General features: G+C 33.4%; 1 protein-coding gene across 5 annotated transcripts in view; it reads right to left on the bottom strand.

Annotated features, from left to right (window-relative positions):
• The window catches only part of Grik2 (glutamate ionotropic receptor kainate type subunit 2), a 630,456-nt gene that overhangs the window by 101,198 nt on the left and 502,023 nt on the right, over nucleotides 1-27,235 (bottom strand). For all 5 annotated transcript variants that reach the window (XM_034524652.2, XM_076917171.1, XM_076917172.1 and 2 more), the window contains exon 14: nucleotides 26,132-26,349. In XM_034524652.2, coding sequence (XP_034380543.1) covers nucleotides 26,132-26,349 — 218 coding nt within the window. The remainder of the gene's footprint in view (nucleotides 1-26,131; nucleotides 26,350-27,235) is intronic.

The following is a 27,235-nucleotide window of genomic DNA, read 5'->3' as shown; positions in this document are numbered from 1 at the left end:
CCCGGGAAAATGAGTGAAACGAGTGAATTTTGTTTTGTTTTGCTTTGCTTTTTAACTGTGTGGAATACAGGCCCACTTCAAGATGAAACCTTGGTTCACAACTAAACAGACTAGAATCAAAGGCCACCCCTTTTACTTCTACAGTTATTAATTCGCAGTGTCTAGATGGTGCTAAGATGGTTAAAAGATGGATTTGACCATATTTGTTGAGTAAATGTAATGTGCTATGGTCCTCAGCTTTCCACACTGAGATTTGTCCTGTAAATCTGGGACATGAGTCTGCTCACACGTTTTAGTGCACAGAGAGATGAACTCAACCTGAACTGTTAATCCAATCCTTTTCAATAAAATTTAGCAAAAGCAAAATTAATCAAGAACTGAAAATATGAATAAGAAATGGGGAGATGAGTATCATCATGATGAGAGATCTATTTCAAGCTGGAAAAAAAATAGAAAAAATTTTAGTCCCTGTCATGTAAGACTAAACATTCATAAAGATATTGAGAAAAGTAAAAGTAGAAAATAGGTGGGTAAATTCAGAAGTATCAGTACACACAAAAGAGAAATCCAAAAATCAACACTGTGGCCAGTAAATGTAGAATAATATTTTGAAAGTAAATAATGCAAAAAAGTACAATTTGCAAAGCCATTTAATACTCAGGTCGTAAAATTGTTCAGGTCACATAAAAATGCTCAAGTCACAAAAATCCTATTGCTGTTGGTGTTTCTGATCTACCAGAATATAACGTCAGTATGATGAAGACCAACTAGAATATCCTAAAGATAATAGAAGTGTACAGAACTGAAGAAATCTCTTAATGTGTAAATCAGAAATGGTTTGATGAATTTTATAAAAATACAATCTAACCTCTGAACACATTTGCATTTAGAAAGCCAATGTAAGCAAAGAAAGTCAGTGTCTCTAACCAGCTGGCCTGTCCCAGGTATTCTCAGTCTTAACACTAAAAGCCATGTGCACATTCAAAACCTCATATGCTTAAGAATTTCAAGAATTCATTGTTTTTAATAGCTGAGTAGTACTCAATTATGTAAATGTACCACGTTTTCTCTATCCATTCCTCTGTTGAAGGACATCTGTGTTCTTTCCAGCTTCTGGCTATTATAAATAAGGCTGCTATGAACATAGTGGAGTATGTGTCCTTGTTATATGTTGGAGCATCTTTTGGGTATATGCCCAGGAGTGGTATAGCTGGGTCCTCAGGTAACACTATGTCCAAAAATATCATCCTGAGTGATGTAACCCAAAAGAACAGAAATAGTATGCACTCACTGATTTTGGATATTACTCCAAAAGCTCGGTATACCCAAGATACAATTCACAGACCACATGAAGCTCAAGAAGAAGGAAGACCAAAGTGTGGATGCTTCAGTCCTTCTCAGAAAGAAAAATAAAATATTCACGGGAGAAAATATGGAGACAAAGTGTGGAGACTGAAGGAAAGGCCCCAACTGGGGATCTATCCCATATACAGTCACCAAACCCAGACACTCTTGGGTACACCAAGAAGTGTTTGCTGACAGGAGCCTGATATAGTTGTCTCCTGAGACACTCTGCCAGAGCCTGACAAATACAGAGGCAGATACGCATGAGGCCAACTGTTGGACTGAGCACTGGGTCCCCAATGGAGGAGTTAGAGAGTGGACTGAAGGAGCTGAAGGGGTTTGCAACTTCATAGGAAGAACAACAATGTCAACCAACCAGATTCCCTAAAGCTCTCACGGACTGAACACCAATCAAAGAGTAGACATTGATGGACCCATGGCTCCACCTGCATATGTATTGTCAGGCATCAATGGGAGGAGTGGCCTTTGTTCTGTGAAGGCTCTATTCCCCAGAGTAGGGGAGTGCCAGGGCAGGTAGGAAGGAGTAAATAGGTGGGTGGGGGAACACCCTCATAAAAGCAGGGGGATGAGATAGGAGGTTTCCCAGAGGGGGTAGGGAACAGGAAAAGATTATAACATTTGAAATGTAAATAAAGAAATTATTCAATAAAAAAAGAATTAAAAAAAGAAAACTTATTTGCTGTCTTCAGGATGCCTTTGCATTGGCAAGTTGTCCTTAATCAGTGGGAGAGAAAATTTAAAATAATTCTTTTAAAAGCTGGGATTATTTATTCAGAACACTGCTCTAAACAACAGGGGAACTATAACTGAAGGATGCTGTACATCTAATGTAGCTCTTACAATCACATATCAGGGGTCTGTAAATGAACCCAGGAGCATATTAAATTTGTCGCAAGTTTGCTTCAAAGTGGCCATCGTATATCCATTTACTTATTTGTGTAATGAAGATACATTGCTTGTTTTGCTTTAAAACCTTTTAAGTGGTAGATTATGCTACTAAGAACTTTATCTTCATGTACATTAAGTCACATATACAAAATAATATACAGGTGCAATTAATGCCAAGACTTAAAACTGTAGGGTTGCCAGCCATACCAGAAAACCCCACTGTTTCTTTTTTATAAAACATGAAAGCGAAGAAGAATAGTCTACCAAAATGGATATTAGAAAACTAGTAAAGAATATGAACAACATAGAAATGTGTATATAAATATCCAAGACTATAGACATATCACATATGCATTCAGATTGTCACATTACATTGTGTGAATTCCAGTTATTGAACTCTAGTCAACATCCTTGGATGCATACAAGTGCGTTTACCTGTTGAGAGTTATCATGTATGTGTGTGTGTGTGTGTTTACCTGTTTTTGTTACATGTATGTGCATATGCATATATATATGAATTTTTGAGAGATGTCTATTCATGTTCTTTGTCCATTTTTGAAATAAGTTAAATTTGTTATTTTTGTGTTCAGGTTCCTCATATACTTGGGTATAAACTACCAGATATCTCAAATAAAAATAGTTTCTCTTATTTCATGAGCAAACTCTTCACTCTTTTGTTCTATTTGATGATTAGGAAATTATAACTACTAGATTGGTTTTAGGCTAACAATTTAGTAATAGCTAACACAGTATTCTTGATTACTTATAAAAGAAACATGACAATGGCATCTAAGGCATGATATTTATTTATTTAAAACTGTCAATATCTTGCTTTTTAATTCACATTAGAATAATGGTTGGAAGAAAGAACATCTGTATTTTGAGTCACTAGTGTGACAAATGGCTTCATTATATTTCAAAGGTTATAGCTCAGGTGATTTAAGCTCACACTCTCTGAGTCAAAGAGCCTAACCCCCTTTGTCTTTGAGCTTAGACAACTTAAAATTATTAATATTTTCTCTACCTCTAGATGTGTAAATTTTCTTTAGCAGTACTTCTTCATGAACTTCAGAGGCATTCCTTTTCAGTCAGTCACTGAGAAAATAGTGCCCCATATTAACTGGGAAAAAATTCAAATTCATCAGGTGTCTGCACTAATTGTTAACCCACCTTCTCCATTCAGACACCAGAGTGCCTGCAGACAGTACTGACATTATTATTAATACTGTAAAAAAAAGGTTCGAAATCGCTTTTATACATTTGTACAATAGCTTCATTACAATGCTAGAGTTAGGAATACTAATTTTTATTTTACTGTATACTTAAGCTTAGTTTTTTTATAATTGTGAGATATGAGTGGTAAAATAGATACCACTATTTGAATTCTGATTATTAAACATTTAAAATTCTTGGTTTCATGAAAATTATGAGTTGATATTAAGAGTATTAATAAGCTGTATTGTTAATTCTTTGTCTGTCCTTGACTCAAGCAAAAAAAAAAGCTATTTGGCAAATAATAGTGATAAAAACAGAGAAAACAATCAAAATAGAGCATTTGCTACAATTTACTAGTTAATCCTCAAAGTGACAGAGTTATAGTCACGCACATGAACAGCCACAGTATCATCAGCTCTGTCCTTGATACCTATCAGTCTACATTTGGGGAAATTAAATAGGTACAATTTTTTTGTTTGTTTGTTTTTAGAGAGAAAGAAAAATAACTATCTTATTTGAAATTCTAGTACTTTCTGATTTAGCTAAGATAATTTGAAGTATCACCTATTGCTACATATATATATATATATATATATATATATATATTCTAAATGTGAAATCGTTGTTCAAGAGTCATGAAAGACTGAGGAAATGCCTTAGCCTTTAGTTCATATTTTTGATTTCCATAAATGAATGTTTCTTTGAAAAATGACCTTTTATGAGCAGAAAAATGTTCAAACTATTAAATAGACAGTATTTTATATTGTATAATTTATCTATATCTTAAAAATATTTCTAGACTTTAAACATTTATGGGTCAACAGAGATTCTTGTGGCTAAAATATTTGTATGTGTACTATGGGAAATTAGTTGGTGAGTTAAAGAATTGCTATTATAAATCATTCCATATAACTTTATTATAATTTTTTTCAACAAGATCATCACAAGTGAATCCAACCTCTTTACATTATATCAAAAAAATTGTTTTATTTGTTTAACAATCCAACTAATTTCATGGCAACTTCAAGAAACAACCTTATTAAATTTGCTAAGATCATTGAAGGCCCCCAAACATTGACTTTATTTTTTTTTAAGAACAATTTTCTTGAATCATAAAATTTTGTTTGTTTATATTTATTTTTGCTCAGGGTTTAGACCCATTTGCATTATAATTTCACCAACTAATAACTTGATTATTTGACAGTAAGAAAAAGAAATTGCTCATATCATTTTCTATGTGTTTTTTGAGATGATGTTTTGATAATGACCATTCAAAAATATCTTTATAAGTCATCTTATACTTCAAAATCCCAACTCTTCAACTTTGATTTGTTGCAAAATTTGTAATTGCTGTTAGCATAAAATCTGCATTGTAAGCCAGGCAGTGGTGGCGCACGCCTTTAATCCCAGCACTTGGGAGGCAGAGGCAGGTGGATTTCTGAGTTCGAGGCCAGCCTGGTCTACAGAGTAAGTTCCAGGACAGCCAGGGCTACACAGAGAAACCCTGTCCCGAAAAACAAAAAAACAAAAAAAAAAAAAAACAAAAAAAAAAATCTGTATTGTATTTGCATTCAGCTTTTACTGTTGCAGTTGGATTACTAGCTCCATAAATACAGTTAATTTGACTTTATGAACATACTTCCTTTAATTTTTTAAATTAAAGATATGAAAAAAATGATTTTAAAGAGTTGATCTATTTTAACTACAAGTATTAAATATTATAATGAAATATATTTTTAACTGACCAAATCATACAGAATATTTTCTTGATAGAGTTGAAATATATCTGTCATCTCAACTTTAAAAATCTGCAGTACGAAGATATCAGTCCATTACACTCAAAGTTGTATTGAATTTTACTCATGGTGTATATAAGTTGTATTGAAGAGCATGTGATCTCTTCAGGATTTATTTCCAGTGTAGTCCACAAACATGCCAGTCCTATAGTCAGTGGCAATGAATTTCTTTAATCCAAATGATTTGTTCTTTCTGCTCATGTCACATTAGGTGCTTATATGCAAATTTATGCAAATAGAATAAGTTGTAGTAAAAAGTATTTGACTATATCTGGTAATTATATTGAAATATATACTATCAATATAAATTTTAAAAGTAAATTATTTTTATTACAAGAAAGGAATAGAAGGATACATTTTCAAAATTAAAATTCAAGTATGATTTCCCAGCTATGATTAACTATGATAATAATTCTGGAATCCTACTGAATGAAAGAGTTACTAAAAATAATGCTGGTACTTTCAGAAGGCTAAAAAGACTGACTTTGCATATATTAACATAAGTGTTAAATGTTTGAAAAGATAAAAATGTTTAGCCTGCTCCAAATATCATGGGCTGTGTATTCATATCAAACTTTCGTGTGGTACTTCATGAACATGTATAATATTTATTCATGCTCCTCACTCTCCTGTCATTTCCTAGTACCTCTCTGTTTAATGTAAATCTTGCCTCAAACCCCATATCTTCATACTTCGTATTGTATGCTATGAGACTTGTCAAAGAAGTATTATATTTTGGACCAAGAAATGAAATATATTTTTATTGTTATGCAGATAAAATGTGAGTGCTGCAACTGAGGAAGAAAGGTGACAACATAGTTAAATGCATACCTCATGCTTAAAACTTCAAGTGCCTTAATTGCATTTTTCACATCTTCTATAGATGTACCTCACGAGGCACAGCCCCAGGGGCTTCATCTCTGGATTGTTTCTCGCTGCTGCTGTGCCTTCTCGTTTGTCACTGCTATATTCCTCATATATCTCTCATGGTATAATAGAACACAGGTAAAATACAACACACCTATAGTTTGGTGTGATTGCTTTTTGGGAGACAGTTGACATTATTGGACAATTTTCCTGCAAATCAACATGAAGAAGGACGTTCATAAAATAAAATTGTCTAGATGAATTAATGATTTCACAGAATTCCTGATTTAATCTAAATAGTTTTAGGAACTTAGAGTAGTTGAGAGAAAGTTAAAGGAGTTTGTTTAAGTTGTTTTGCCAGGAAGATACAATCAAGTTACAATTAAGAGTAGAATGTGTGTCCTCCCTTATAGAATAGTGAAGGATACATAGGTTAAGAAAGAAGTAAGTGACCTTTTATGTGTGCATATTATAAGCATGTAGTTGTACTTGGAAGAGAAAAATAAATTTAGGACAAGTTAATGATCAAAAAATATTTCATCTAGGTTCAGTCTGAGTTCCTGGATCTTGTGATCTACCACAGGTTTCAGTGTGCACCATGCAAAGATAGGGGTATGAATAAAGAGTGAATAAATTTATTATGAGTATAAGAATAGAAAATAGTTAATTGGGCAGTTTAGCTGAAGAAAACTTCAATTAAGATGGAAGATACATGATTATGTGTTTCTTGATAAATAAAATGCTCATCAGCTAAGCATAGAAAAAAAACTTGCTACTATAGACTTGATTGCTTAATATTGTTAATTAAGAACAAAGTTAATTACTTTGGGGTTATGATGAACTTGTGGAGAAAAAGACAGATGGAAAATTCTTAGTTAGGTATGAGTTTTAAAAGAAAAATAATTAATAATATTGTAATTTTCTTTTGTATAATGATTTTCTAATTATCTTTAATCTTTTGGAAGAATATGTTCTCATGGTGATTTTTTTTTTTTTTTTTAGAGAATAAGTTACTTGTGGCTATGAGGTAATCTTTTTTCTTACATAGAAAACTTTCATCTTGGGTGGTATAAAAAGGCTAACAGAAAACATAATGTCATTGGAGCTTGCTTGTTAGAGCTTGCTTCATCTATCAAGTGAATGTGAGTATGCTCCTGATTTACATTTTCACAGACCCCACATTTCCTTCGTGAATTGCTAAACACACTGTCAGAGCTTGCTTTAAACAGTTGTCTCTGCCTATCAATTGGTTTTGTGTCAAAAATCATAGTCACCTTAAACACACCTGAGATCATATTCTCAACATCAGTTTGGGAATCTATTATGAAACATTACCATAAGTATTAAAATATGCCAGGCAGACCCTAAGAAATGTTTGTCGCTATTATTTAACTGGCTTTGCCATATGAGTCATAACTATTTACTTGTGTGTGTTTTTTTTCCTCTCATGTGTTGATTATAATAAGGCTAGAGCTCAATTTCTGGTGCTAAAAAAGAAATCTAACAGAATCAACTATCTGGGTTATTTGAGAGGCCGGGGAAGCAAGGTACCTTGAAATCAAGAATTTAAATCCAGAATCTACAACATAATATTTTCTTTAACAAACTGTCAAATACAAACTTTTTTTTTTTTTTTTTTGGAAATAAGAGGTATGCAGCAGTGTTGTGAACAATTTTTTAGGATAAAGAACTAAATATTAATCCAAAACCATGTATGTTGAATCTCAGGGACAAAAATATTTCTAAATTGTGCTTATCACTCATGTAGAAAGAGAATTAGATCTATTGCATTTACTTGTAATTACTAAGCTATATAAACAACCTAAGTGTATATCTTTTGTTGACTGGATCAGAAAATGTGTATATGTTTCTACTAAAAATGAATCAAGTCATGTCTTTTAGGACAACATAGATAAGCACAAAATATGAGTAATATATATATATATATATATATATATATATATATATATATATATGTTCTTTCTACTAATAATGTACATTTAGATTTAGGACAACATGGATAAATACTTCATGTTTAAAAAATAATGCAGTCAGAGATGCAATGTTGTTACATGATGTCCCTGATGTATGATGTCCAAACAGCTTACCTAATATATCTAACAGAAACAGATATGAGAATAATAGTGGTTGGCTGTCAAGGTGTGGAGCAAATGAAAAGATGTTGGTGAAAGTGTCAAAACATGTATCAAAACAGCGCATTATATTCTTTCAATATACATACTTTTGACTCTGGAATTATGCCTTAATTAGTCTTGGTGGAGAAGAAATTTAAAGATTCAATAAATTGGAGCTTCTATATAAATAAAATATTTTATATATATATCTCTAAATATTTATTAATATAATTTCATAACTAGAAACCCCTAACTGTCTCAAGGTATTTTCTTTACAAGATAATTTTTCTCTTTTACTTAAAGATATTAGAAGTCATAAATGAATTATTTTAATGTTAAATTTATGCTTTTTTATTTTAAGATTTAACTTGAAATGTTTGTTAAACAGAAACAGCTTCCATGTACTAATCATCTTGTTTTGATGTACTAATCATCTCTGTTTGGACAGTTGCACAAAACTTCTGCAAACATATGTTTCTCTATATATTTACATAATCATAGTGTGATATTTTATAGTGACAAGTTTGACATGTGTTTTTAAATTATTAAAAGAGCTATCTGCATTAGATTTTGTCTCAAGGAAACATCTGAGTAAGTTATAGCAGTAATTTCAAAATTCTAGGTGAATGAAAATATGCATTTGGAGTACATTTTTAAAAATAGTATCATTACCAATTTCCATAAAACATAGAAGAATTTGAATACATATGTTGAGGTTAGTAGTGTTTAACATTGAAACATGAAGAAAACATAAAATAATATATAATTATATGGACAATCATGGGACTTCTTTTCAGGATATTAAATATTTTTTTAGTCCATTTCACACTTTCTCTTTTTGTTTAAAATCATGCAGTTCACCAGAATTCACTATTTACTTATTAGAAAAGCATCTTGCTTAAAATAACAATTGTTACTATTTTCAGAGAATACCATTAAAATAGATTTTTTTTCAATTTGAACACAAATTCAGTGCATCAATTATTTATTACTTTTAATAAATTCCTAAGTGTGTGAATTCAAGGTATCTTGCACATTCTAGAAAATTTTCTACAACCAGGGTATCCCCCTCCAAACTTTCAAAAAGCAAAACCTATGAACATATCAAATGGTTTGAGAACTTAGTGTAGCTTAGAATGCCATATAGGGCAGCAAAGCACAGTGTAATGTTAAATAGAGTAATTATAATATTAGAAAAACCATTTGAAAGTAAAACACTTAATAATGAGCCATTATGTAAATAACATACTCTAAGCAATAGTACATAGATCTTGTTTTGTGAATTATACTGAATGAACTATTGTGGTAAGAGCTGTTGACAATCAAAAAAGTTATCCATGTGCCAAACACGCACTTTACAGGAAACTTCTGTATTTATGTCCACATTTTAAAATCATATTTGAATGTCTGTATAACACGTCTATCAAAAAGAGCCTGTCTGTCTGTCTGCCTATCTATCTATCTATCTATCTATCTATCTATGAACCTATCTATGTATGTATCTAAATAAACAAAATGATTCTTGTATTTTATTTACCATGTCAGAGAACAAACTGATTGTATTTCAATCATCTACATCCACATGCAAACTATTAAAGAATAATCTGTGTTAGATCCTTATGCTTAGGTAAATTGTATTTCTAGAAGCACAATTGTACATAAAGTGTAAAATATTTAACCTCCTATAGAAATTTAATAAGTGAACAGCAATGGTCTGCACAATAAGATATTCATTCAGTAAATAAGTACTGTAAAATTGTTATATATTTAGTGCACATAACCAATTGACAAGGCCACTAATTATATATCCACTAGTGTGTAAGTGTATACACACACACACACACACACACACACAACACACGCACACACTAGAAGCTGAGATAAGAAAATATATCAAAAATGAGTTTAAATGTAGCATATTACCCAACATCTAATCTATGCATCTATTTATAATACTAGATAATTATATTGACCCAAATTATTTATATCTATCAATGCTGTTTTCTATGATTGTTTTGTAATAACTTAAAATGAAACAAAAGCTCATAGAGTTCATAAAACTTCCAAGGGACCTAGAAAGCAAACTAATTTATTGTGTAGCTTCTAATCAGTGATAATTACAACATTTAATAAATAAAACACCTACATCTAAGGATGTCAAACATTTTCAGTGAACTCCACTAGTGCTGAAGTATATGTCCCAGGCCAATAATAATCAGATGCATTATTCAGTACTGTCAGAAAGTGATAAAGAATAATTTATTGACAACCTTTAACTCCTCTTCCTCCAAAATAGATTTAATATGGGTCTTGGTGTAAGAGCTGAATAATACATCATCCATATTTATGTCCTATTAAGATGGCATGTCTTAGTCTTACAGGCCACACTTACTCACATACATGGACCAAGGTTCTTTCTGAAAATTCAGTCATTTAATATTTTGTCACTTATGATGTTAGCTAAGAATTTCTCTGAATGTAACAGGTTCACATCTATGAGTTAGACAAACAGCACTAAATACAACCTCAGCTACTGATATCAGAGAATGAAGAGAGCTTCAGTTTGTTTCATAATCTGACACATTCATGAACAAAGCATTTGCCGTTTTATTTTTAATATTTAACTTTAATTTAATTTTTATTTGAATACTTATCTTTTATTTTTAAAACATTATTATTTTAGTCTAAACTGAGATCTGTCTAATCTGGGGTTTGAATGAAGCATGTAAAAACATGGGGACAGGTAATGAATTGGCTCTCTTTTCTCTTTGTAAATATGTCTAAAAGGTGTTATCAGCGAATATCAAAAGGGATATGACTTGATTTCCTGCCCCTTTAAAGTTCCAAACCATACTTCATTGTTTTAAAGTTAAAACCTAAGCTTTGAAGATAATAGCAGTTGTAAAAATATGTACTCTACTTTCACTTTATGAGTCAAAAGGGAAAGTCGTAATTAATGTTTAGAGCATTCTATCAACTTTTCTTAAGATAGAACAAAGTAAACTTCACAGAGAACCAGCACTTTGCAGAGAAATCTGGGAAGACGGGGCTGCTGACTTGAAGACAGGACAAGCGACATGTCTGAACCAACATCAAGCCTATCTCTGTGGTAAAACAGGTAAGCCGGTTCACACAGGAGTCACTTCAAACTTTTCCTAAACCAAGGGAATATTCACCACAGATATGTCTATGAATATGCCATCAGATAGCCTTGTCAGATCAGGGCAGCCACTATCACTAATATCCCAGGTAAAACATGGAGAAAAGGAAAACTACAATCCCGATTTTTGGCACATAATGCTCCGAGATTACGAACCACTGGAAGGGTCCGACCCCATCCAGGGCCTGAGGAGGATCTCTGACTTATGCTATCAGTGGCTCAGGCCGGACCTGAACAGCAAGGTGGAGATCCTGGATCAGCTGGTGTTGGAGAAGTTCCTAATCTGCATGCCACCAGAGTTTCAGGCCTTAGTGAAGGAGAGTGGAGTGAAGAGCTGCAAAGACCTGGAAAAGATGCTGAGGGAAGGGAAATCCCACAAGTGGTCCATAATCTACTCCCACGGACAGGCATACCTCCTTCAGGATCCCAGTGTTGGGAAGGATGAAGCCCCAGAGGAGAAATGGGATCACATGCATTTGTCTCAAGAGCACCTATCAAATAGGACTCTGGAGTCTCTCCGCAGAGGCCAGGCCAGCCTGGAGCAGCAGAGCCCAGAGCTACAGAACCTCTCAGAAAGGGAAGAGCCATCCACCAGCCAGGAAGAGGGCACTTTGTTGGGAGTAATTCCTGACAGCAGAGAGCCAGCCTACCTGAGACCTGAGCAGAGCCTGGGGAATGACTCAGTTCCTGACTGGAAAGTGGTGGAGACATCTGCCTTTGCTTGTCAGGACACTCATCCCTCACTGGCTCCTGGTGGTTATGTGCCAGGATGTCCTTGTGGAGTCAGTGGACAACTTGTGGAGGAAGCCAGTTAGTTCTCTTTCCACCTTGTGACACCCAGTATCTAATTCAGGTCATCCGACTTGGTAGTGGCTTTACTGGCTGAGCCGTCTCCCCTACCTCTGATTTTTCATGATTAAAAAAAAAAAAAAAGCTTACAAAAGATTTCATTATTACAGATCTGAAATATATGAAGTTGTTCTAAATAAAAAAAAAAGATAGAACAAAGTAATATTAGTACTAATTTATCTTTGAAGAAAGTACAGAAAATCCTATCAAATAAAATTTTTAGAGTCTGGAGTTGAATCAGTTTGTAATGTGGCTTTTGCACAGCACAAAAGTCTAGAGTTTTGGACCCCAGTGTGTATGTGAGAAACTACTTGTACCCACAGGCACCTGTGAACCCAGTGGCAAGGAGGCAGAAACAGAGAGGTCATTGAAGCTTCTTAATCAGCTAGTGTGGCTAAATACATAAGCTGCAGGGTGAAAGAAAGATATAGTTCCAAAAAAATAAAGTGGAGAGCAATTGCAGAAGACACCTGCAATGAGATGCATTACACTGGCTGTTACATGATCTGCTTCCACTTCCTCTCTATGTCTCTATCTTTTTCTCTGTCTCTGTCTTTCTCTTTCTCTCACACACACAGTCATACATATATACCTATAAATGCACATGATTGATTCATAAAAATTCAGTTGGCCAAATCTGAGAGTTATTTTATATATTTATATATAGATATATATAGAGATATAGATTTCTATATATACACATATATATAATATATATATATAGAGAGAGATATATTTATATATATTCTATATATATAGAAATATATAGAAAATATATATATATATTTCTCCTGCAGAAAGAAAAAAAATGCCTCCAAAACAAAGAGCACTGACTATCCAGGAAATTCTTAATTAAGAATAATTTCAGGAAATTCACCTTATAATTAATAGACTGACAATAAGAACACTATATGATAAAATACTCTGTTGAACTCACTCCAAGAAAAAGACAAAACAAAACAAAACAAAGAAAAAAGTAAATAAGGAAGACAGACAGAAACAAAGAAATTAAGGAACAAAGTAAAAGGAAAATCAGAGTGACCAAGGACAGTAGTAGTAAATACAATTTATTCAAACTGAAATCAGGTTCTTTTTAAAAGTTTTTTCCAAAACTCTATGTTTTTATTCACAAATTTGTATAACATGAGGAATTTACATTTTACCTATTTTTATATAAGAAATATACATTATAGCTTTTACAATAACTGTTATCTCAATTTATCTCTTGTTTCCAAAAATATATCCTGTTTATATTTCTTTCAAAATGCTCTTTGTTGGTTATAAACTCTCACATTGAAAACTATTATATATTATCCAGCACGTGACGTTCCAGTTCCAAGTAAATATACTAACTGACTTTAGAATTTTCTCAGTCCCTGTAGGGCCTTGGCTCTTAAGATTGATGAGGTTTGACACCTTATTTATGCTGCCCTCCCAACTTGACAAACAGCAGGAAAGTTTGTTACACTGAGTGAAGAAGGGAGTGCCAGGGTGGGAGAGAACCATACTGCACCCTGCTATTGCTGCCACATCAGGCACTTGCCTTCCAAGCCAATTAAAACACTGCTTAGCAGATTTTACACTTCAGTCGAACACATAACTTTTTTCTTCAATTAAAGTGTCCCAAAGCTGCATTAGTACACACTGCAAATGTAACAGTTAGGAAGGGATTAAACTTCTGTCCTCCAGATATTTTACAGAAGTTACCTTTTAAGCTAAAAGTTGCTGCTCTTCCAAGTTTAAATACACTAACAGTCAAATCACTTCTTGTAATTCCCAAAATGGCGTTATGGCTCTCTTTTTAACTATTGAATGCTCTCTGGCACAGCCAGGCAATAAAACCCATCATATTCTAATTTCCAGACAGCTTGATAGAACGAATGTTCTCACTATAGATAAAGTGTAATGAAGCACTTTCTTTCCCATAGGAAAGTCTTTGACTCATATGCTTTGATGCCAAGTAGCCTTCACATCTGCTGCTTCTCCATTGATGGCTTTAACTTGGCATGCTAAACTGGTGTCTGATGAAGCAGCTTTACTCAAAGGCACCATTTTATTTCTTGCAATGGGAATGTAGTAAATCCCTGTAATAAACATAGGATCAGGCTCATATACAATAAGTTGTGTGTTAGAGAAGAAAAGAGGGAGGGAGACATTCTCCTTGCGTAAAAATAATTCCTTTTTATGGAAATACAACAAAATGCATAGTAGAGAATTGGTTTTAACATTATTTCAAGGAGAACTAATTTAAATGAAAATTATAGCAGACGTTAGTAAATAAGACTGCAACATTGGTTTAAAACTCTCAAAACTATTTTTATTAGCATATTGTGTCTTAATGTTACCTTTAATGCATTGTCTATAACCAATACTTCTGTGCAATTAACAAAGCAATAATAATGTTTGAGCATCAGAGAAAGCATATGACTACAAAAATCTTAAATTAGGTACATTTTGTTGAAAATGAAAACCACATAGGGATATAAATATTTCAGTTATAGTACTAAGTAAGCTAACACAACTGCTCCAATGACTCTGTGCTCAAACATATAAAATATTTAAATTGTTTTATTTATGTAAATATGTGAACATAAAAATAAATTCATAGAATTTCAAAATATTTAGTTATTTATGAGTTCATTACCTTCAAAAGTTTGTCGAATAGTTTAGGGTTTTGGAAGCCTGAACATGTTAGGTTTTCAAGTGATTACACTGGAAGAGAATTCAATGTCTGACACAGAAATTGTTTATATTTGAAAAGAGATGTTAAGAAATTCTCAACTGAGGAAAAGGAAGAACAGTTAGGAATGTGTGGTAATTGACCCATCAGTTAAATTGGTCTTATTATTCCTACAACAGAGAAAGGTGTGGAAGTAGTTCCCTGAACTGCACTGTAGTGCAAATGGGAGAAGCTGAACAAGTCTGCATCTGAACTCTCCCTTTCAAATCCTAACTCATGATAAATCCACATGGGAATTAACATTGCCCCTTTAATTTCAATAATTGTATTTCTTCCATTTTCTTACAAAGGGTATCATCTTTTATTTTAAAACTGTATTCTTTGATAAATCGATATGTGTACACTGTCTTTAGCTCATATTAATCTTTTAATCACTTCCTCTAAGTCCTCTGGAAATCATCTAATATATCTCCATTTCATATAGATTTCTAGGAAAACACACAGTATCACTCATGTGATGAAGTTTGCTTTTGCCTTGTGTACCTATAAGAAAAGTGAATTTAATTACTCATCCTAAAATAGCTAGTAATGCATGACAATGATCTGAAACAAAGAACTCCACAGGCTAAAGCATCTTAATCAATAATGTTACTCTCATTTCTTTCAGTGTCATTTGCTGAAAGAAATCATCTCTGCACTTAGTGAAGTGTCATAAAGAATTTCTAATAATTCTACTGTTGAATAATGTTTTCTGCACAATGACAGAAAATATAGAGACCCTGAGTAATCATAGCAAGTATGTGCATACAAGAAAGCATGGCCTATATTCTATTCAAGTGCTAATACATAATCATTGAGCCTTTTATAGCAAATATAACCGTTTTTATAATGTTATTATAATAAGTTGAACAAAAGTAATATTCTTATTTGAAAATAATTAGGACTGGAGATATATTTTTTATAAATCTAAGTATTAATTAGGCACATGTTGTTAGATAAAACCATTTTATGTCTGTCTCTAAATTCAAAATTTACTTATGTTCCTTTAGAAATTAGGAAAATATATCTGTAGAAGAATTTTGACCTAGAAACATGGCTGCTTTGGCTGGAATATGGACATATAATGGAATACAGAATGGAATATAGAATATAATCCTAAACAATATAAGTAAGGTTAGTTTGTAAAAGAAAGCAGACATATTTGAAAGTGATGTGAACTGAGACTGAAGGCCATCCAGAGACTGCCCCACTTGGGGATCTATCCCATATACCAGACAATATTGTGGATGCCAAGAAGTGATTGTTGACAGGAGCCTGATTATAGCTAAGTCCTGAGAGGCTTTCACAGAGTGGCTTCTGACAAATACAGAGGTGGATGCTCGCAGCCAACCATTGGACTGAGCACGGGGTCCCAAATGAAGAAGTTTGAGAACTCCTTTGGAGGACTGAAGGAGCTGAAGGGGTTTGCAACCCCATAGAAAGAACAACAATATCATCCAAACAGAACCCCCCAGAGCTCCCAAGGACCAAACATCCAACAAAAGAGTACACATGGAGAGACTCCTGGCTTCAGCCTCATATGTAGCAGAGGTTGGCATTGTCAGACATCAGTGGGAGGAGAGACGCTTGGTCCTGTGAAGACTCGATGCCCCGGTGTAAGAAATTGCCAAGGCAGGGAGGCTGGAGTGAAGGGGGGAAACACCTATGAGAGGGAACACCCTCATAGTAGCAGTGGGAGGTGGGTTGGGATAGGGAAATTCCAGGGGAAAATAGGGAAAGGGGATAACATTTGAAATGTAAATAAAGAAAATATTTAATAAAAAAGAGAGAAAAAAAGAAAGTGACATCTAATTGAAAGGTAGACAAAGTGACAAATTACAGAAAGATTTGACAGAATGAATCAGAGGCATGATACACTCACCTCTCATGGAAAGAGAAGCTATTTAAGAGCAATGCCAGGAGAGAATCAGTCAGTTCTGTGCAGAGCACTTATGTGAGTTGAGAATCATTCATGAGTTCATGACCTTCAGTACAGGTCACCAGAGGCAGTCGAATCCAGAGAATAAGAAGGATCCAGCAGGTTAGAACAAATTGTCAGAGTTAGTTTAAGGCCAAGCAGAGCTATTTATTGAGAAGCTGAGAGAGGCCCAATTGAGTCAGTTAGCTTGGAGAGGAGATAGAGACAGAACAGCTGAGTTGATCCTGTCATCCAGAGTTTAGAAAGAACTAGAAAGGGTGAGCTTATCCTGCAGTAAGCCTCTGAGACAATTAGATCAGATGAATAAAAGTTCCTCTTACAAATATTCTTTAAGCACTTAAATGATTACTGCAGAAATATGCAAGCTACTCGTGTTTCAAACCCTCAGTGTAATTTAATTCGGGGAGATCACCGAATTGATGAGTACAGATGACAAATCATAGAAAGCATGTGATGGCTGTATATGCCCAACTGACACAAATTAAATATTTAAAACTCCAATTTGAGCAAAGCACGGAGTTAGATCTCTGTGACTCACAGGATGAAAAGAGAGAACTTAATTCTTAAAAAGTCATTTATTAGACATCCTCTACATGTAAACAGGGCATGTGAAAAATCATAAACACACATAAGCATTTGCACAAAAGCCAAAACAAGTAAATAAACTAATAAAAAGTGTTTTAAAATTAATATAAAATATTGGTATGTGGTGGTAGGGTGTAAATGGTGCACTCCAGCACCACAAAGGATGAAGAACAGTAGTTGAGATTAGTCAAAATGTCGTAAGTGATGATGGTTACAACAGTATTCCATTGTTACCACTGTTACTGTATTGCCTTAAGCTTTTAATTGCTCTTCCAGTGTTCATGACTTAGACTGTCTATATGCAAGCTACTCACGTTTCAGTTTTCTCCTTTTAAAAAATAACCCTGATGATAAGTTCTTATTTGTGAATATTTATAAACAGAGACTTATAATGTAATTCAAGTTTTTCTAAAGAGGAAGAGAAAGGGGGAAGGCAGAAAAGGAGTAAGGAAAAATAAAGGGGGAGTGAGAATGAAGGAGAAGGAAAAGAAAGACTACTGTTGCTAGATACAACAGTAGCTATGTTTTGCTCCAGAAAAATTTTTAGCCAGCTTGAACACTTATGTTCTTAATGTACATTTTCAAATAAATTGACTTTCAAAATAGAAATGCTATAGGATACTAACCATTTGGTTAAAAAGTAAGTCTATTTATATACAGAAAAGCAAAAAAAAAAAAAATTAAGTGACAAAAGTAATTTTAAAAATGCATTTAACTCAACTATTTGTCACAAGTTTTTCATCAGTGGCTACATTTATTTCATTTCACTCATGAATAACTGTACAAAATTACTAAAGTAGAAACAGATAACAAAAGAAAGAAGTCATTGGAGGAGGCTAAAACCTACTGAAGTCTATCCAAACAAGGGAAATATTTTATTCTCTCTCTCTCTCTCTCTCTCTCTCTCTCTCTCTCTCTCTCTCTCTCTCTCTCCCTCTGTGTGTGTGTGTGTGTGTATGTGTGCATGCAATCATAAGAATGTATAAGGCAGAGCAGTACAACAAATGATCCTCTCTTTTACTTTCTGCTTTATTTCCTTTAGACACACTCTCTCACAGATTTTGAACTTCCTTCTTTCTCTATACACACTGACCAGTTATTTGTTAGTATCTCCTCAGCTTTTCCCCCAGTGCTGGGGTTTAAGTGCTGAAGCTGTGCTTTCCAATTAAAGAAGTTACTGGGAGTTTAAACTCATGGTCTTCTGCTTGGAGATTAAGTGTTCTCTGAGCCATTTCCCCAGCCTACAGGTATATTTTAAAAGAATGCATCAAGGCAAGTTGGCAAATAGAAAATGTACCAATAGTATTTTGAGTCTAGTAAAATATATAAACAAACAAAATATAAAAATGTGCAAAGTACTAAGGGTTGGCTTTAACTGAATATAATACAACAGACAAAATATTGAAATACATAATATCTAGGAAATGGAACTAAAAGATAGAAAAAAAACTAAAAAAGATAAATGACTAGACTGCAAAGAGAATTTACAGATGATTCAATGGGAATAAACTTGGAAGTTTGGTTAAGAAAAGATGTTATCATCTTTGGGGTCTCTACTCAATGGAAATTTTATAGTTTTTCTCAATATGGCCTCAGACATTTACAATTAAAGATTATGTTAACCGTGTTTATTTAGGACACAAACTTAAAAAACAAGACTTATATACCCAGACAAGGACTATCTGGACCAAAGTAATAATGGCTATGGCCAAGAAATACAGAAGACATCGTAAGAAGAACTGAAGGTATACTTAAGGTCCTAAGACTCCATTAAATACATTTAAAGACCACAAGGGAACAAAAATATTTTTGAGTCAAAGAACAATATTCTAGCATGTATAAGATTCTGGTTAGTTTACTAGCTCAAAAATACATTAAAGTGAAAATAAGATAATGTTAAAATATTCTCAAAAATTGTGTTTGTAAAACAAATGTCATCCTTTTGTAGAAGAAGCCAATTCCTTTAATATTATATTAGGTATCTGCCTCACTTATATGCTAAATAAAACACATTAAAAGCAACTAAGGAATTTTCATTTTTTTAAAAACATTATAATGAAAATAACTAGTAGAAGACAAATATTGACACAGTACTAATGATGATGACTACAGCACAAGAGTAACTGATAGAGTCCTTAGTCTCCTATTCCATTGCTGTGTGTGAGTAGTACATTGGCAAAAAGAGAAAACCAAGACAATGTATGTTGATGGATAATTTAGTAAACATTAGAATGAAAATATTGGGTAAGCCCAAGGAGGAGGAAGAAAAGAGGGAAAAGATGAGAATGAGGAAAAGGAAAGAAGAGGAGAAGGAGGAGGAGAAGACAAGGGAGGAGGAGGACAGAGGAGGAGAAAATGAAAAGAAGCAAAGAAAGAAGGAGGAGGAGGAGGAGAAAGAGGAGGAGGAAGAACATCTTCTAGTCTAAAGCTAAAGAAATTATTTCAGAAATAAAGGGAGAATAAATAGGGCTTAGGAAATAAGAAGACTATATTAAACAGGGCTGGTAAGGCAGGACTATGAAAGAACAGGTCTTTAGACATTGGAGAAATATAAAAGTGTGTGTTTAACCAGTGTGAGAAAAATGGATAGAAAGTAAAATACCAGACTCCACAGTGCTTTGTAAACCTTGCAAGATGCTAAATTCTTATGTTAAAGTACATGGAACTTGGCCATTTTAAAAAACTTGAAGTCACTTTAGTAACAATGTAGCAAATATTAGAGACAAAACTGGGGTAGTGAGCATTAAGATATAACTGTAAAAGATGGTCCAGAAATGACTCTTATTTTAAGGGCGAAAGCAATGAGAAAGTTGATGCATAGCAGATAGAAGGGGCATTCTCTGGTGAGTACTAAAAGGTGTAGGACATCTCTTTATATACAATACATCCCTGATGTTCAGTAAATATTTATTGAATGAAAATGTAATATCTTATAATTGAACAGCTACATCCTATTTGGAACATAAGGTACATAGTGATACTAATAGGCACAGGCATCACAATAATTGCTCCATTAATAATTAATATGAAAATTTTTATATTAAATCATTCAAAATTTCTCTGTATCAGTGATTTAGAGAAAACTCCCCAAAGATCACCAAGTTATACCTTGATGAAGCATGATTTCAGAGTACACTATCCTAGACATCTAGAAGATTCTAAGAAAATCATCTACAAATTTTTTTGTTTCACTTATATAATTTGTCCTTCTTTATACACTAGAAATCAGAATAATGAAGTACTATGTGAGGCAAATATCATCTAATACTTTTAGCCATACTTACACATTACTTAATTGTTGGCCATGGATAAAGATATCTTATTTGACAAGCTCTATTAGTAAAGGTATCAAACTCAGAAGTTTCAGAAAGGTCAAACTTAAAGAGTCCATAAATTGGAATGCAGAGTCATAGGCAGGATCATTCTAAATTTTTCTTATAACATATCTATATCTATATCTATCTATCTATCTATCTATCTATCTATCTATCTATCTATCTATAGATAGATAGATAGATAGATAGATAGATAGATAGATAGAGATATCTCCAGTACAAAGTGTTTACTATTGACATAACTTTACTCAATTTTATTCAATAGTTAAAATTTACATAATGAGAAATGACGGGTTTGTCATTCCAAACAGGCCTGTAAGAGACAGGTAGAAGTATAGCAATAGTGGGAGAATCAGAAACTCAACTCAGTCTCTCTGATTCTACAATTATAGGCTCTTGCACTATCTTCTACTAGTAACAACTATTTGAAATATAATTGCACTATTTTCTAAAAGAAAACTACGTGACAAAAGTTTATCTTTTAAATATACAGAGAGCAGAAATTTCCTTTGATATTGTCATGGTCAGATGCACATACTATAGTAGTAAATGTGGCTAGGTCAGAAATTGAGAAAGGCTGAATTTAACAAGTCTGTGAAATTTGGAACCCCAAGTCATGGATTCGACATAAACAGGTTATTTTCAAAAAGGTTTGTGAAAACCAAGAAATTAAAAAAAAAAATCTACCTCTCTAAAGGGACTAGACAACATATGGGCTGTAGCTAATTTTTTTGATCTTCTAACATATTTATATATTCATTCTCTTAATCTTTATACTGATAAAGAGAAGAATCTACTGTTGCTTAGTAGCAGTTCTACTATATGAATTATCATCTTTTAAGGAACAGCTTCAATTTAATTTTGATGCATTTGGGTAACATCTCCAAACTCCAACCTTCTTCATTATCTAAGTACTGATATATTTGGTGATATTCCACAGTTATAGAGCATGATTAAGAAATTGCTGCCATTGCTGCAAGAGAAACTGTGTGCCATTCAAAAGCTGTGGAAGGATAGAGTGGGAACACTTTTCTTCAGCCAATATCCACAAGAGCTCAATGAACAAAAGCAACATTGTCTTTGGTTATAGAATTAATCATTGCTGTAGCGACCCAACACTGCCTGTGTCTCCACAGCACCAAAAACTTACCCTCAAAGCTAGGTGTTTTGAGGTCTTTCTTCATGCTTGATCTAATAAAACTACAGTATTTTAAAACAGGTCTCTGAAACTGAGAACTTTAGCACAATCAGACACCAGTAGGTGCTTGTTAAATTAGGAAAAATATGATCGAAATTTTTTAGTATTTCAATACTTCTTAGAATAATATATTATTTTCATATGCAAAAATTTAATTTTTTTTTTTTTTTTTTTTTTTTTTTTTTTGGTTTTTCGAGACAGGGTTTCTCTGTGTAGCCCTGGCTGTCCTGGAACTCACTCTGTAGACCAGGCTGGCCTCGAAATCAGAAATCTGCCTGCTTCTGCCTCCCAAGTGCTGGGATTAAAGGCATGTGTCACCACCGCCCAGCAAAATTTTAATTTAGAAAAAAACTAATATTATATATAAATAGCCCACACTTCAAAAGTCTCTGGCTGGTTGTTGATATCTGAAAGATCACAGGCTACTCTGATTTCTCTGTTGCTAGGTTTTAAACAAACATACCATGTCTAGTATATTTGTAGTTTAAGAAGCCAAAACATGAAATTGAAATTAGAATATTTAAAGCATTTAAAAAATAGCTAAAATAAAATCTTCGTGGCTCCTGTAAGCTATTTTTTCTTTTGGTTTTGACATTAAAAATTCAGCATGTGATACAGTTAGCAACATAAGGCAATTGTTAGCTCAGTAATTATCCTTGTAAGTTTGTTATTTCAACCTGTATACATTGCAGAAGTTTAGCTCTAAAGGATTTCTGTATTGCTGGAAATAGAAAAGTTGCTTCATGTCAATTTCTGGATCTAGGAAAGGCATCCCCTTGTGAATGTCAGAAAAATAAAAGATGAAAGTGTAGGCAGCAAAGTCAGTGGCAAGGCAGAGTGAAGCTAGACACACATGCCACTGTAGAAAACAAAAGAGGTAAGAGACAACAAAGCACTGAAGCGATAGCCATGAAAGGGAGTGAGTTCAAACAAGGAAAACAGTATGAGGAGACAAAGAGAATTATACGTTTGAATAGTTTTGTGTTCTTCAACATGAGCTTTGCAGATAATGGGTTGGGGCTTTGAAACAAAAGTGTTTTAAAATAAAAAAAATAAATAAATCCCCAAGTCCTTAGAGCACAGACATAAGTCATTTCTCCTGTCAAATCATTATGTTGGACATTTGATCTGTATAATTAAACAGATTCAGATCGAAGAGTTCCTTTCACACAGGAATAATTAAGACTCACCAAATTTCAATACCCACTAAGTACTTGATAGTAACAATGTATGTTTAGCCATTTCTCCAACTGATGTTTGTAACAAAATGTCTCCAATTAAAGAAAGACTTCATAATAAAATATTTTGTAATAACTCCATACAATTAGAAAATTGAACAATTGTATTTGATGTAGCCCAAAACTGCCACTTTGAATTAAATGTTTAAGTGATATATGATTAATACATTTGAATAATTAAATAATTTTTAATTAAATACAAGGTAGAAATCCAATATTTAAGCTAGTAAATAAGTTTAGTGAAAAAATAAAAATTTAAAACAATATGTAGCCAGGTAAATGAAATGTAATTAATTTCCTTTAGAATTCTACTGTTCAAGGCTAGTACAGTTTTGTAATAGTTTTTCAAGAAAAATTCATTCTTAGCATGCTTGTGGTTTAGGTAATAATGATGTCATTGTGAATTTGTAATGAAATGTCTAGATCTTTGGAAGCAATTACTTGATTACAGAGTACCTGCAGTATTCCAGACAGTGAGTAGGGCTATCTCTGGCCTTAATAGGTTCTTGAAGCATGTTTGATAAAAGAATCTAATAACGCGGAACATTTTATACTTTATATTTTATACTTTAACTATCGATTGCATATGAATGAACCAGAAAGGCTTCGTCATTACTTTCAAAAATTTCCTATCTATAAAACACGTACTTGGTAAACTACAAAGCAAGGATAAAGGGCGCTAAATACCTAAGTGGAAATTCCCTATTTGCTGTGTTATTTTCTGGTGAAAAATCAGGAATTAAAAGATGAAGAGAAAATAAAGAGGACTAGGATTTACTAGTCAATTAGACAACTCAATTAAGCCACCCACAGAAATGTGTATAATCTACCTCATTTCAACTGAACAAAAGGCATGCATGGGAAACATTGTTGCATACAATATTCCATCCTTGAATATGCATAGGATTTGGAATCTGCTGTTATTCAGTTTTCAAAAAAGGTATCACTTTTTTCTTCAAAGAAAAAAATCTAGTTGAAACTATTGTCTTTGTGAAAATTTTTCTTTACTATCAATGAGGAAATATACTATATATTTAATTTTAATCTTTTTTTCAGTATTTATGTAGACATTTATTAAATAAAGTTTTAATTTAAGACAGCATTTTCCTGAAGTCTCACACACAGCTTTTATGCATTTCTGCTGAAATAAATTAGAAATATGAAAGTATAAGAGATATGATATTCCTCACAAGAGACTATTGTGTTTATAAATATGCTTTACTGTACTGCAAATGCCTCATACCATATCACTATTTCTTTGAATAATAAATAAATGGTAGTGGTCCTCTGCTTTTTCTCCTGGGATCTCACTGCTTCCCTCTAGTGTCAGTACTCAGCTATACTTTTTTGAGAGAGGCGATTGGCCAGGCTGGAGTGGACACAATCCAACAACCTGATGATCTCCTGCATTCAGGGTGTCACCATTTTGATGCCAGCCATATCTCAAGCAAATATCCTCTTCTGTCTCTAGAACAATTGGGACCTCAAGCGTGCACTACCATGGCCCTGGACCTTTGGTTTGTATAATCAGCTTCCAAGTTTCACACATAAATCCTTAGACTATGGTTACAGGTGTAATTAACCTATACATTTCAGGGAAAGGTGAATATTAAATGGCTATCTTTGTATTTATTAACACATTCCTAAAATGTCTTTCAGTGGCTCCGGAGATGGCTCAGTGGGTAAAGTGCTTGCTTTGCAAGGCGTGGGGCCTGAGCTAGTACCCCCAGCATGAACATAAAAGTTACGCTCAATGGCATACCTCTGTACCTGCGTCATGCGGGGAGGTAGGTGGAGACAGATGGGTCCCAGGGAGTCACCAACTAGCCTGTCTAGCTAAAACTGGAGCTCCAGTTTCAGTGAGAGACTGTCTGAAAAATAAGGTGCCCGGGAGGCAGACCGGGAGGCGGGTAACTACTGGACTGTAAAAATAATAAAAGTAATAATAATAATAATAATAATAATAATAATAATAATATAATGATGATGATAATAACAAAGCAAAACTGCTCTATAGAGTAACAGAGATTTGACTAATAGGCTCACTGAATAACTAAAGAAGCTAATGTAAAATTAATTGGTCCAGAACTTTTAAAGCACTAATGAACAATATCAGTTATTTAAACATTGAGGGGGAAAAAATAAACATGTTAACTCAAGCCAAGCCCACTCATAACAGAAACTATTAACACAGCAAGATAGAAAGGAGCTTTTATAAGCTCCTCCCAACAATGCTAACCACCCACCTAAACATACCAGTGGGCATCCTTCTCACAAGCAGAGTAAGGTGCAACCCTAATACTTATCTGTCGGTACAGTAAGGAAAAAAAGTAAGAAGTAAGATTTACATTTGTATCTGATTTCTATATTAAAAAAAAAATCAAAATAGCCTGTAGGCTAAGTAATGGAAATTCTAGAAAATCAATATGGCTGGAATAACAATTAGGATACAAGTCAACTGTATTTCTTTAAAAACATCAACAAAACATATTTAGCATAAAAATTTAAGACATTACATTTGTTACAGCAACAAAATTAAAATTCTTTTAAAAGATTTAGAAAAGTTCTTTGTAAACTGTTACAAATGTCACTGAAAAGCATTTTTAATCTTTTAAAATATGGAATAAACAGTATCAGAGCACTTGGGCTTCTCACTGTTTCAAGTGTTGATACGTTTAGACATGATAGGCAAATACTTAGCTGTACAACTCTTTGTCTCTTAAACTACTATGTGTTATTTTTACCATATAAATAACAGCATAACTACATCCTTACATTTATAAATAAGAGGAAGCATTTTTTTTTTTTTTGTGGTTAGGTTTCAGGAGCAATTAAGGCTTACCTTGAAAAACGTCATGGTTGCGCCGTCCTCAACTGCTCCATACTCTATCTTGGTTTGCTTAGCTAAATCGTCAGCAGAGTCAATAGGCGACTCCATGCGTTCCACCGTCAGAAAGGCGGCTAGGTTAGCGGTATACGAAGAAATGATGATAAGTGTGAAAAACCACCAAATGCCTCCCACTATCCTGGTGGAGAGTGCTTTGGGCATGAGCTCAGAACCTAACAGAGAGTGGGGGAAAGGTGAAACGAATACAGACAATTTGATCAGTAGTCAGACATATTTGGTCACAGTGGAAGAACGGGATCACTGCCTAAAAGAATTTAAGTCAAAGACTGACACACTGCTTCAGCAAACAAGCAACAATGCCTGGGCGAGCAGAGGCCAATTATACTACTATGCCAGTTATGAAGAGAGCATACCAAGTATAGTGACAGGAGACTAGCCTTACCTGAGATGGTGCCATGTGACAATTAAAATATTAATGTGTAAAAAGTCTTAGAAACTTAACATTAGAAAAACAGAGTACAAAATCTCTTTAGTTTATAAACCACATGCAAATTTGTTACTACTTTATTATTTAAGTGGCTTTCAGAAGTAATTATTCAATGTAGATTCAGATCCAGTTTCTTAATAAGTTTACAAAAGGTCCTTTTAAAAGTACTCAGATATGTCTGCTTTATTATTTACCTTTGGTCTCAGATAAAGGGCAAAGAAGCAATACTTCACCCTTTAAAATAACAATATTTTATGGTAATAAAATATTTAATTTAATCACAATCCTTACAAGGTCTAATGTATTAGTCCTGTGCTTATTTTTAAATGAAGTAAGAAATTATTTACTTCTGTTTAAGTAAATATTTCCCATTCTGAATGTTAGCCTCCATGAAGGCAATTAAATGAGTAAATGGACACAAATTTATCTTTATATATATGGAATTCTAAATAAATATATCTCAGTTAGATGGCTGGAGTTGCCTGCCCATAATATTAAGAAAAGAATGGTATTTGAGAAATATATTTTAGTTTCTATTATTATTAATTTTAGGTTACTTAGTGTGTAAAAATTCTAAAACATAAAATTTTGTCTCTTATTTAAATTTTAAT

This window comes from Arvicanthis niloticus, chromosome 20 (genome assembly GCF_011762505.2).
Source record: "Arvicanthis niloticus isolate mArvNil1 chromosome 20, mArvNil1.pat.X, whole genome shotgun sequence".
NCBI classification, from domain to species: Eukaryota; Metazoa; Chordata; class Mammalia; order Rodentia; family Muridae; genus Arvicanthis; species Arvicanthis niloticus.
The sequence above is the reverse complement of the archived record's forward strand: the minus strand, read 5'-3'. Positions and strand labels throughout refer to the sequence as shown.